The 12,457-nt window shown below is 39.0% G+C and overlaps 1 protein-coding gene across 3 annotated transcripts in view; it reads right to left on the reverse strand.

The window, feature by feature from the left end:
- The window catches only part of LOC111152726 (chromodomain helicase DNA binding protein 2), a 116,751-nt gene that overhangs the window by 61,944 nt on the left and 42,350 nt on the right, over positions 1-12,457 (reverse strand). For all 3 annotated transcript variants that reach the window (XM_022511310.1, XM_022511309.1, XM_022511311.1), the window contains 7 exons: positions 12,124-12,224; positions 11,011-11,055; positions 10,663-10,841; positions 8,611-8,735; positions 7,364-7,580; positions 5,514-5,603; positions 4,480-4,670 (listed from right to left, as the gene is read on the reverse strand). In XM_022511310.1, coding sequence (XP_022367018.1) covers positions 4,480-4,670; positions 5,514-5,603; positions 7,364-7,580; positions 8,611-8,735; positions 10,663-10,841; positions 11,011-11,055; positions 12,124-12,224 — 948 coding nt within the window. The remainder of the gene's footprint in view (positions 1-4,479; positions 4,671-5,513; positions 5,604-7,363; positions 7,581-8,610; positions 8,736-10,662; positions 10,842-11,010; positions 11,056-12,123; positions 12,225-12,457) is intronic.

The raw sequence follows: 12,457 nt of genomic DNA on the forward strand, positions 1-12,457 counted from the left end.
TCATGATTAAAAAGATCAATGATCAGGAACACAGAACAATTACAAAAGTGCACAAACCTAACACCCAAACCTATCAAATACATGAAGGAAAACCTCACAGAACCGAAAGTAGTAGATCATTCAACTACAGTTAAATATGGAAATGTTTCACTGTCAATAATAGATAGAACTAGACATGAATCCATAAAGCTATCTAAGACTTGACTAAGACTATTAACTAAGTTGATGTAATAAACAGAACTCTACCCTATGAAAGCTAAGTATTATTCTTTTCAAGTGCACAAAGAACATTCTCCAAAATAGAAAACATACTATAGCATTTAACAAGGAACAGTAAATCCATTTAAAACATATTCTTTAAGACAAAATTAAATTATGAATCATTAGGGAAGTACCTAAATATTTTAAATTAACCAGCACATTTAAAACAAAAACCATGCATCAAAGAAGAAATCACAAGAGCAATCGGAAAAGGTGAAACTGAATGAAAGCCAAAACACATGAGATCAATATTCAGAGAACGCAGCAAAAGCAGCATGTGGAGGGTAAGCTATACCTTTAAACACCCATACTGAGAAAAGGAAAAAAGGTCTTAAATCAATAATCTGAGCTTCTACCTTAAGAGAAAATGAGACAATTAAATCAAAGGCAATAATAAAGATGAGGAAAGAGATACATGAAATAGAAAACAGGGAAAAAAAAGTCACAAGTTGTTTTCTTTGAAAACATCCTCCAAACTGTTAAACCTTTACCTGAAATGACCAAGAAAAAAAGAAAGACACAAATTACCACAACCAAAAATTACTGAGAACACAATTTATTCTTCAAAAAGTAAAAGGACTGTAAGGAAACACTATAACATTATGCCAACAAATCAGACAACTTAGACAAAATGGACAAATTCTTAGAAAGACACAGATTAACAAAACTAAGTGAAAAAGAAACAGAAAACCTGAATAGGTCTACAACTAGAAGTTGAATTAGTCATTAAAAATTTTCCCACAAAGAAAAACTAGGCCCATCCACATGGCTATACTGGTAAATCCTATCAAATATTTTAAGAAAAAGTTAACACCAATCCTAATAAATTCTTTCAGGAAATAAGGGAAGAAAGAACATTTTCCAGTTCATTCTATTACACTGATACCAAAGCCAGGCAGACATTACACATACGCACACACACAAACACAGAACTAGAGACTAATATTCCTCAAAAACACAGATGCAGAAGTCTTTAACAAAATATTAGCAAAATGAATGCAGAAACACAAAAAAGGATGCAACATCATAACTAAGTCAGATTTATCACAGGAATGAAAGGCTGTCTTAACATCTATAAAGTAACTAATATACCATATTGGTAAAATAAAGAACAAAAATCATAGTCCCCTCAAGAGACCCGGGGAAGGGGGTGGGAAGCATGTGACAAAATCCAACACTCATTCATTATAAAAACTCATAAAAACCAGGAATAGAATAACACTTCCTCAACCCAATAAAGGGTATTTTCAAAAATTCTATAGCCAATATCCTGTTCCTAATTCTACTCAACACAGGCATTCTAGAGAATACCACAGAGCAAGAAATAAGAGACATCCATCCACAATTTACAAGATCCTGTATCTAGAATGTGATCCTGTATCTAGAAAACACTGGGAAATAACAGCAAAAACAGTGGAAATAATTCAAGATCTCTATAAAAAACTCTATTACAATATGAAAACTACATTTAAAAAAATTCCAATCAAAATCAAAATAAGTAGGAATAAACTTAAGAAATATAGGACTTATGGGCTGAAAACTACTAAATACTGTTGAGAAAAATTACAGAAAATCTAAACAGGAAACTTTCTGTGATGAATAGCTTAAAAAGCTCAATACTGTTAGAAGATAATAGTTCTCTCTAAATTCTCTCTAAATCGCTCTAAATAAATCTCTCTAAACTCAACATAATACCTATCAAAGTTCTGGAAGATTTCTTTTCCTTTCAGACATCAACAAGCTGATCCTAAAATGCCTATGGGAATACAAAGGATCAAGAATAGCCAAAATATTTTTAATAAAGACAAAACTGAACTTATATCTCACCATTTTAAGAATCAGTGTAAAGCCTCAGTAATCAAGACAGTGTGGCATCAGCGTAAGGACAGAAATACATACCAACAAATCAGAACTGAGAATCCAGAAACAGAACCTTATATTCACGATCTCAACTGATTTTCAACAAAGGTACCAAGGCAATTCAATAAAGGAAAAAATACTCTTTTCAATAAATGGCACTGGGACAATTTCCAAAATCCCACTGCAAAAAAATATGACCTTAAGTCTTCATGCTTCACACTGTAACAAAAAATGCAAAATGGAATAGAGACCTAAACATAAGAGTTAAAATTCCCATTAAGAAAATAAAGAAGTGGGGCGCCTGGGTGGCGCAGTGGGTTAAGCCTCTGCCTTCAGCTCAGGTCGTGATCCCCCCGCATCAGACTCTTTGCTCAGCAGGGAGCCTGCTTCCCCCTCTCTCTCTGCCTGCCTCTCTGCCTACTTGTGATCTGTCAAATAAATAAATATTCTTAAAAAAAAAAAATAGGCAAGAGGCTTAAACAGATATTTCACCAAAAATAGACAAATGGCTAATGAACATATGAAAAGATGTTCATCATTATCAGTCATCACAGAAATGGGATTCTGAGCCACAATGAAATGACACTACACGCCTCCTAGAATGACTAGACCCCAAAAGACTGACAACTTCCAAGTACTGGTGAGGATACTGAGAAACTGAAAATTCAAACGCTTCTGCTAAGAATGGCAAATGGAACACAGTCTGGTAGCTTCTTAAGTTAAAGATATACTTTCCCAACAATCCGGCAATTTCACTAAGTATCTAATGAAGATAAATAAAAACATATGTCCACACACAGTCGCGACAGCCCAAAACTGAAGCAACCCAAAATGTCCATTAACTAGTGACCGGTCACACATAAAATGGAACATTACCCCATTTTAACAGACTAACTCCCGATAAACTCTATGACACAGAGGAATCTCAAAAATATATGCTAAAGGTAACAAGCCACAAACAAAAGACTACTTATCAGGATTTCATTTATATAAAATTTCTATAAAAGTTAAATCTCTAGAGATGAAAACCAATTAGCGATTGCCTAAGGCTTGAGGCAGAAGCAGAAACTAACTACAAACAGGTAAGAGGAAACTTTTCTGGGTGAAGAAAATATTGCAAAACTAGATTATGATGGGTGCACAACTCAAGAAATTTACTAAAAAATACTGAATGGCATCCTTGCAATTGTGTATTTTATGGTATGTGAACAGTATCTCAACAGTATTTACCAAAAGTTAACACATGGGGGACAGGAGCACTTTTATGTTTTTCATTACGTTATCAAAAACACCTTGCTCAATTTATGGCACATAGCAGGCACTCAAATCTTTTCTGAGTTAAAAAAAACTGCGGAGCATTTCCCTGTCAATGTGACAACCCTTGGCTGCCTACCGCATGCCAGAAACTACTCTAGGCAATGTGGACAATCGATGAATTACGGGAACACGATCCCTGCAGCTTCTGCAAATCTAATGACATGAGATGAATGAGGAAGAAATGAGGAAAGGGAGGCCCCATGAAGAAAATAAGACAGGGTAGGTGATAAGCCCATCGAACAGGCAGCTTCAGTTTGGTGGTCCGAGGAGCCATCAAAAAGGAGGTGGTCACATAGGCTGAGGCAAAAATGTTAAGACGTGACTGGCCACGTGAAGATGAGGAGGAGGGAGAACAGTCCAGACAAAAAGAGCGGCAGAGGCTTGGCACGTTACAGACACAGAAAGATGACCGAACGGCTGAATCAGAATGAGTGGTGAATAAAGTGGGATGGGAGGAGTCAGAGTACTACTGAGGGGCCGCACAGACCCACGTCTTCCAAGGTAGGGTAACAACTTCTGATTTCATTCTAAGGATCAGTGAATACCACTGGATAACTTTAAGTTTTAGGAAACGTGCATAGCATCTCTCCCATAAAAATCTTTTCAATAAAAACATTCCATGATTCTTTACTAAGTTAAAGATCGGAGTAACACCTAATGCTGATGACTTCTGTTATCAAAGGTTGGGTTTAAGATACTAATGCTTATCACACTCTGTATCTTATATACGTCATTTCAATTACTGATTACCTTGTAATAGAGAGGTCTGAGGTTTCCTATTTACCAATTATTTCCCCAATGCATTAACTGATTTCAACATCTGGTAGATAACAGGCTTTTCCTCCTTGACATCATGCTGAATTCTGTGCCTCCTCACACTTATCACAGAACAGTTTACTAATTTTGTTCCTGCACCAGTTTCACGTTTTGCTATCCCCAAATCATGCCATCTGTTTTCTCTAAGGTCTGTTTTTCAAAAATTAAAAAGCATTGGCATTTCAGACATTCTGCATCTTTTGAAATACACAGGAAGGAGCTTACTTCTCCGGCATAATAAAGTGCAGCAAGGACCAGAGCTCTTTGAGGGAATTCTGAAGAGGGGTCCCCGTAATCAGGAGCCTATGGTGGGACTTGAAATCAATCAGAGTTTTATACAATAAAGAGTCATCATTCTTCAACCGATGGGCTTCATCCACTCCCAGAAAGGCCCAGTTAATACTGCCCAGCACAGTCTAAAGTAAAAACAAAACAGAACGAGCCACCAGGTCAGAAGGGAACCCAAAAGTACTTTCAAGTGTTAATTATCTCTGTACAAATACCATCACAAAGGTATACATAGAAAACATTTATTCTTCATGGACTTAAATTGTATTAGGACTCCTCTGTTTATTCTGTCTCTGGCTAGACTGGGGTCTGCTCAGAAGAGCACATCACCATCCAAAAGGTATTGGGGGGGAGGGGGCGTCTCTTAGACCAGGCATTGCTGCATGCCCTACGGCAAGAACACAAAAATTGGTATGCTGGGCAAACACAATACAAAAACAAAAAAACACAATTGTGCAGTCTCTCGTTAAGATTCTTCTCTGCCTCTTCTCCACCCCAACCCTGAAGCACAGAAACACCAAGAGCCACCGAATTGAACTCATTTACACTTGTTATCACCAACGGGACCAACTGCCACATTTCTTAGTAATTGTAGAAAAGAGATGGTGTAAAGACCTTCATTCAGAGACTGTTCACATCATCTGTTGTGGAGAAATTCCTTGACAAAGATATGATGGGAAGTGCCCGGGATGGCGCTCAGGTAAGTTACTGGCCTCAGTACCCTTTCATGTTTAATTCCATTCCATTCCATTCCATTCCATTCCATTCCATTCCAATGTTTAATTCCATTGGACTAAGCAATCTAAAGTCCCCTTCAACTGTAAGATTCTGATTTTTATTTACAACCTTAATATTCTTTGTGGATTGTTTGTTCATTTGTTTGCTTTTTAAAATAAATACAGAGAAGTAACATGGCAAGCGGGAAGCACAGACCCTACCATTTGGACAAGTCACACTACAAAATTACACACCTTATCTTTTAAGAGGATCTCATATGTTGTTATAAGTGCATTGAACTTGAGTCTTTTAGTCTGAGAATGAATCCATTCATACTCCCGTATCTAGAAGAGAAATCAGTAATTAAGATACAATTTCTACTTTCACCTTTCTGTATCACCAGTAGTCTTGTGATAAACATGCCAAATAAAAAACAAACCTGACTAAAATTTAATGAATATTTTATACATTCTAAACTGACCTAAGCAACCACAATATAGAGCCATAAGATAATTAAAAGATCACTGAGCGGCAAAAACTTTACTGCCAGAATTCAAATAAACTGTTATCTTCCCCCACCTCCGCCCCAAAATATTTGACCAAAACATGCACTGCATCTGTAATTAAACCCCAGTAAGTTGAACTTATGTAGTGATCCCCCAAATGTTAATTTTCTTAAGAATATTTTAGTATTCTTTGCTCTTTGGTAGGGCAATACTCTAATTAACAAGTAGAACAAATCCCAACCTCTACCTCGGGTCAGAAATGTCATTAACTTAGAGCAGAAAGATGTGGCCTCCAAGGAAAAGGAAAGGGAAGGTTACGGGATAAAATGTAATTTCCTATGAATGAAAATAATGAATGTAAAGGAAAACAAAAACTATCACATTCATACTGCAGTGTGTGGACAACAGGGCAAGGAGTGTGGGTGGAGATCACCAACAAGGGGGAAGAAAGAACAGAGAAAAGAAATGTTGGGAGTTCACATAGAAAACTTCTCTGACTCCACAAGTTTTCAGAGTTCACTTTGTCTTCAGATTTGAATGCAGTGATTGAAGCCATTCTGCATAATCTAAGGTTTTTTCTTTCAACTTTTATAACAGTTAACAAATGGATTCGCAAAGCTAAGAGCGACTATATGCTTAGAAACTCAAAATCAGAGCCATGAAATCTGCCAGGGTTTAGACAATTTGAACGAAAATATTTAGTATATAACACATGTCTCAAAGGTTTGAGGATTCCTGATGGCTTGCTCTTGTGATAAGCAATCCCCCAGAAACAATTTACTCTAAGATACTCTAAGTTATGAAATGAACACACAGTAATGAAAGAACAAAGGTCTGGGACCAGACCATTCTCTGTCCTGACCCCAGCTCTGCCACATTCTAGCTGGCCTGGAACGAGTGTTAAACTCTTTGAGTCCTTTACTTCATCAATCGGTTAGGAAGAGTGGCATCTACTTCGAGGACGATCGTGGGGGTTACAGGTAATATACACAAAGCACCCAGCATGGGCCCTCGCACATAACAGGTACTTTTGGAAAAGTCAATTATTATCAAGAAATGACTTGCTAAACAAAGAGCAAACCAAGCCTCTGTTTTCGGAGTTCCTACTACTCACGTTAAGGTTGAAAACAGAGAAGTAATTCTCATTTCTATAGCCCTATCATGGCTCATTGTCCTTTCTCTTTATTCCTTCCTTACAAGTTCTATAACCTCATCACATTAAAAGGCTGAGAAACAAACTCTAAGAACTCGATTTTAGCAGCAGCTCTCTGCTTAAACAGCAAAAATAATATTAACATTCTATGAGGTATTAATTCCATCTCTAAATAAGTGGTCTTGGAAATACAAAAGACAGAAGAAAAATACTGCAATCCAACTAAAAGAGATTCCCATTCACATACTGCCACTGCTTTCCCTTAACATAGTAAGCATGTTTTAAAGACTATCTTCATTGCATTTTTGTGATACATAAATCTCCCAACATTGGGGGCATAGTAGTGTCAGAATCATAATGTTACTAAAGACTATAATGGCTTTAGGTCAATTTCCAAAATACATTTATAACACAGATTCTATCCCAATTCTTTTTGTTTACACACCGTATTTCTGCTCATCAGGTCACCTATGTAAACCACTACGTTAATCTCTGGTGCCCAGATTTCAAACTCCCTCTGCCATGAGGTGAGGGTGGATAAAGGGACGACTATAAGAAAGGGGCCATACAGCTGGTGTTGGTGGAACAGGTAGGAGAGGAATGATATGGTCTGGATGGTCTTTCCTAGGCCCATTTCATCAGCAAGGATTACACTGTTACTTCTGCAGAAAGAGAAAAATAAAAACAAAACAAAATCATTAGTTCACACACACACACACACACACACACACACACACACACACACACGAACAAGGACATTAAAGCCTCAGAATTCACCAAGCAAGGCACTGGTCCCAAGCCCCAACCGAATTTCCTCTCCTGCATGAAAAGAAAGTAGAAGCTATAAAATAGCAAAATAACAAGTGATCTGAGTATGACCCAAATTTGGGTTTCCATCAGAGCCTATTCAGACTATATTCTTCACCTTGCACTTTGGTCTTTCTTTTACATCTACCCCTTGTAACAGAGAAGGCAGGTTTTATTATACTGAGGTGTCCAAGAACATGACCTTGGGCTCCGCCATTACAGAAAGCAGAGGAAAACTGGCTATCATGTGCTTCTTCCAAAAGCACCCACCCACTGCACTGGGTTGTTTAATGTTATGCACACTACTCCCTAGGCCTCTGTGCTGCAGGGCCTGTGGCTTGTTTTAAATACAGTACAGAACAATCTATACCAGAGGTAGGCTAAGGTTAGATTTCTGAATCCACCCTACACCTACCAAATGAGAGTATCTGGGAAAGGGCTCAGGGATCTGAACTTTTAAACAGACACTTCCAGATATTCTGATGCAGCTGTATTCCTTTGATCACACTTTGAGAAACACTGTTCTAGGAAACAGTCTGGATTTCAACTGGACACTAACAGGAGAGGATTGTCCAGATGGAAGAAAAACACTCAAAGAAATGGCCAGAGTACGAAAGTATGTTGGGAAATAAAAAAACAGCCCATTTGGCATGGAATCAGGAATAGATGTATGGCAAAAGGCAATCTACCCTCAAATAACTAATTAACCAAGTACTCTTTACTTAAGATTAAAATGATATTACACACACGTATAAACTCCTAGAAGAGCCTTCCCTCACATACTTTTTCCGTTTCTGTAATACACAACAGAAAAAAAATCATTATTTGCACTTAACAATAAAGAAGCCAGAAACCGTAAAGAAAATTTCATATTTTTCTACCTACTTGCACCAGGAATGAGCAAGCCAGTTGAGGCCTTCTAGCTGATAGTCACGGAGCTCCAGATTCTCCCCTCCTAAATATGCCGGTTGTTTCTTTAAAGCCACAAATCGTGGTCTCTGCTTCAAGGCCTGAAAAACCAAAATTAAAGCCCCGGTCTGAAGACGACTTTCTTGCCGTTCCTATGTTAAAATGCTAGCCGTGATTTATGCACTCCGAACCACAGCACAAAAGTTTAAATTCCAGATCTGCGACACGAAACCCACCCAGCCCAGCCCACACCTTTCACTGTAGTCTGTATTCCCAAAGCCTGAAGCATCCCAAATAGTTCTCGGTTGGACCTGCTCCTGGTCCTGCGGTCAGTCCGTGAACATTACACAGCACTTGTTTTATAACGTCTCTATCTTACAGCAGGCAGTGAGTGCCATACAATCATCTTTATGTTATCTTGTTTAAATTGTACGACACCTCTGGGAAAGTCTGCACACACTAAACCCAGCAGAACTTTACTGTGATAGCATTTGCAAATTCTGAAATGCAGCCCCCATCTAGCTGGGAACGGCAGGGATATGAGTTTGGTTTTCTTAATGAAATGGTGTGAAGGATGGAGTGGTCTATCTAGTAGGGCCATGTCTCTATGGTTTGACGAAATACGGATTCCACGGCTAAATCCATTTGGGAAACAATGTAATAAAAGTTACATAAATTTCATTACTCGTGACTTTTCCAAGTCTAAAATGCTTGTGCATATTGTGAATTTACAGGGAAAATTCATTTAGAAATGCTTCCCAAAGTTCGTGGCCATAAAGTCTTTTTTCAGGGACTATTTCCCTTGAAGATCAGGATTCTGTGGAATTAGCACCCTACTATGTGAAGTATCACCCTAAAATCTGTTTGATAAGGTGGTCACGGATCATCTCAGCTCTCCTCTGTGAGCAGCCCACGGTAAACAAATCTGATTCTTCGCGCTCAGCCACCAAACACCGCATCCACTTCTGCCAAGTCTCCCCATCGTGCTTCTGCCATCTGATCCTCCCATCCCTCCACGACTTCCCTTGTCCTCACACTGTTCTTTCCTCAGGGACCTGTATGGCATCTTCCTGGCTGGACCTTCTGGCTTTTTAAGTAGCGCCTCCCGAGTCTCCTGCACACTGCTGTGAGATGGTGCTAAATACAGCTTCCATCCTGCTGCTCTTCTCACATTAGAACCCACAGGGTAAAGCCCAAAATACCCTTCACAGTATTCAAGGTGCCTATTCAAGCACCTTCAAGGAACTCGGACCCAAATGCACTCGCTGACGTCACTCTCCTCTCTTCCCACTCAAAGAACAGCTTTCTCCTGCATCCTTCATGGGAGGGCAATAAACCAGGCCCCCCTTTGTCTACCAGGCATTAACCCCTTCTTCAAAGACCAGGGCAGTTCAAGTACCACAACCTCCTCTTTAACTCTTTCAAACCTCCTCAAGGACTACCAGAGCTCAGTGACTTCTACCTCTGTGCTTCTCGGACCAGAAATTCTTTACTATACTCACTGCCCCCTCGGTCACATACTGCGTTTCACAGATGGAGGCTTGGTGCCATGAACTGGATGTCAACTTCTCAGAGACAGAGCCACGTCTTACACAGACTTTTGTTACCGAGGCACACCACTTTACATAAGCAGTGGATTCCGGTGAAAGGAAAGGATCTGAACAATCAATCTAGCAACTGAAAAAGCCTATATATTTGGGCTCTAATGGAGAATTCAGAGCCTCTCCCCTTTCCTGTTAGTTCTCTTTAAAGGACTTAAATTCTTTCAAATATTCTGCACATTGTCTCTAATTAGACATACCCGGAGTCTGTGAATTTTAAGAATAAAGAGATCAGCAGAGCCATTATACAACTCATGCTCTCCCTTTGTTTTAATATTTAACTTTGATGTCAAGGTTAATTCATCTTCTTTCACTTCAAAATGGGAATTATCATTTACTTTTATAGTATTTTTCTCTTCCCAATATCTATGTGACCAACCCTATCAATACCTCTTTCCCCTGGAAAAACAAAAGCCTGCAATCACACCTTGCATTCTCTCGTCGGGATGGTTTTAGAGTTGTTCCGACTATGGAAGCTGTCAATGCAGCTCTGGAACTTCTTGCCAATCAAGGCTTCATCTTCCCAGCTACACTCTGAATAGGGCAATCCCATCCATTTGCATAGATATTCAGGTTCATTTGAAGGCGCCGGCTTCCGACTATGAGCTATTTTATATATAAAAAATTGTAGGTTAGCATCTGTCATTAAAGGAAGGGGAGTGACAATTCTGTTTACATGTAACCATTGAATCGCCATATGGAAAAACAGCGAATACTCTGCAAAACACGAACTGCTCTTAAATGCTAACATTCATTAACCAGAGCTTTTGCTTACCTGGAAAATCTGTCTGACCCAGTGTAGATTTGCTTGTCTTCACAGCTAAACAAAAGGAAAATAAAATAGAAAAATTACCACTATAACCAAGAAAAGAGTGACACTTTAGGGCCTACAGGTAAGAATACAAATATATTCTACAATGTTGTATCAAAAAAGAAAGGAAGGAAGGAAGGAAGGGAGGGAGGGAGGGAGAAGGGTGGGAAGGGGGAGGGAGGGGGGAGGGAGAAGGAGAAACAGTCCTGTGCTCACAGCCCTGTGGATCTACTACCGCATTCCTCTGTTCCCTCTTTACAACAAAACTCCCCAGAAGACTTGCTCCTACTCACTGTCCGCCTCACTGTCTCTTGAAGCCACCCCAATCAGGCCTGTATTCCCACCACTCCACGGATCCAATTCACTAGCACCACACGGGGGCCAAACTCAAGGATCACATCTTGTCCTCACCACATTCGACTAGCAGCGTTTCCTCCTTCCCAAGCCCCCTGTATCACTTGGCATCCAGGATATAATCCCTCAGCCGCCGTCCAATCCCACTGACTCTTCTTTGTCTCCTGTGGCTTCTTCCTGACTTCCAGAACGTGGAATGTTCTGAGACTTCCTATTCTCACTATGTAAACTATGTCTGATAACCTCAGTATATCTCAGGCTTTAAATACTATCTATGCAGTGATAAATTCCCAAATTTAAATCTCCAGCACAGACTAAGAGATCTCAACTCCAGGCTCACAAATGCTACAGCCTTCACAATACTTCCCACTCAGACAACTAAGAAGTATAGCAAACTTAGAAATATCAAACCAAGTTCTTGATTCCATTCCAAAAATCAGCTCTTCCAGGTCTTAACCTTTCATTTCAGTAAATAGTACCTGTATTCTCCTACTTGCTTGAGTCAAAAATCATGGCATCCTACTTGACATCGTTTTCTCTCATCCCCCACATCCAAATATACTAGCAAATCTCGTTAACTTTTCCTTCAAAATAAATCTAGGTATCTATATACTGTCAAAAAGTAAAACCACAAAACACATTTTTTAATTTACATTACCCCAAAACCAAAAGCCATTATTCGTGGAGCTCAAACACTGCTGAAACAAGTTTCCATGTGCTCACCAATGACTCTTTCAACTATCTGATACTGTTTGTTCAACTCTGAGGCCAGCTCTTGTTGGCAGTTAAAATATTCCACATCTTCAGGAGAGACTTTTCCTAACCTAGACAGAAGACAGAAAAAATACATCCCAGTTAGATTTGGGAGACCTAAAAAAAAAAAAATTTTTTTTTTAATTAAAAAAAATAAAATAAAATAAAAAGATTTGGGAGACCTATACACATCTCTCAAAGTCAAAAAGAGGAAAAGAAACGGAGTCTCTACTTCCATCCGTCCTTTAGCAATTCCTTTACTAGTTATTAGGCCAGAGATTTCATAAAAAATGTACTTTTAGAA

Source organism: Enhydra lutris, unplaced genomic scaffold (assembly GCF_002288905.1).
Source record: "Enhydra lutris kenyoni isolate GAN:26980312 unplaced genomic scaffold, ASM228890v2 scaffoldscaffold29, whole genome shotgun sequence".
NCBI classification, from domain to species: Eukaryota; Metazoa; Chordata; class Mammalia; order Carnivora; family Mustelidae; genus Enhydra; species Enhydra lutris.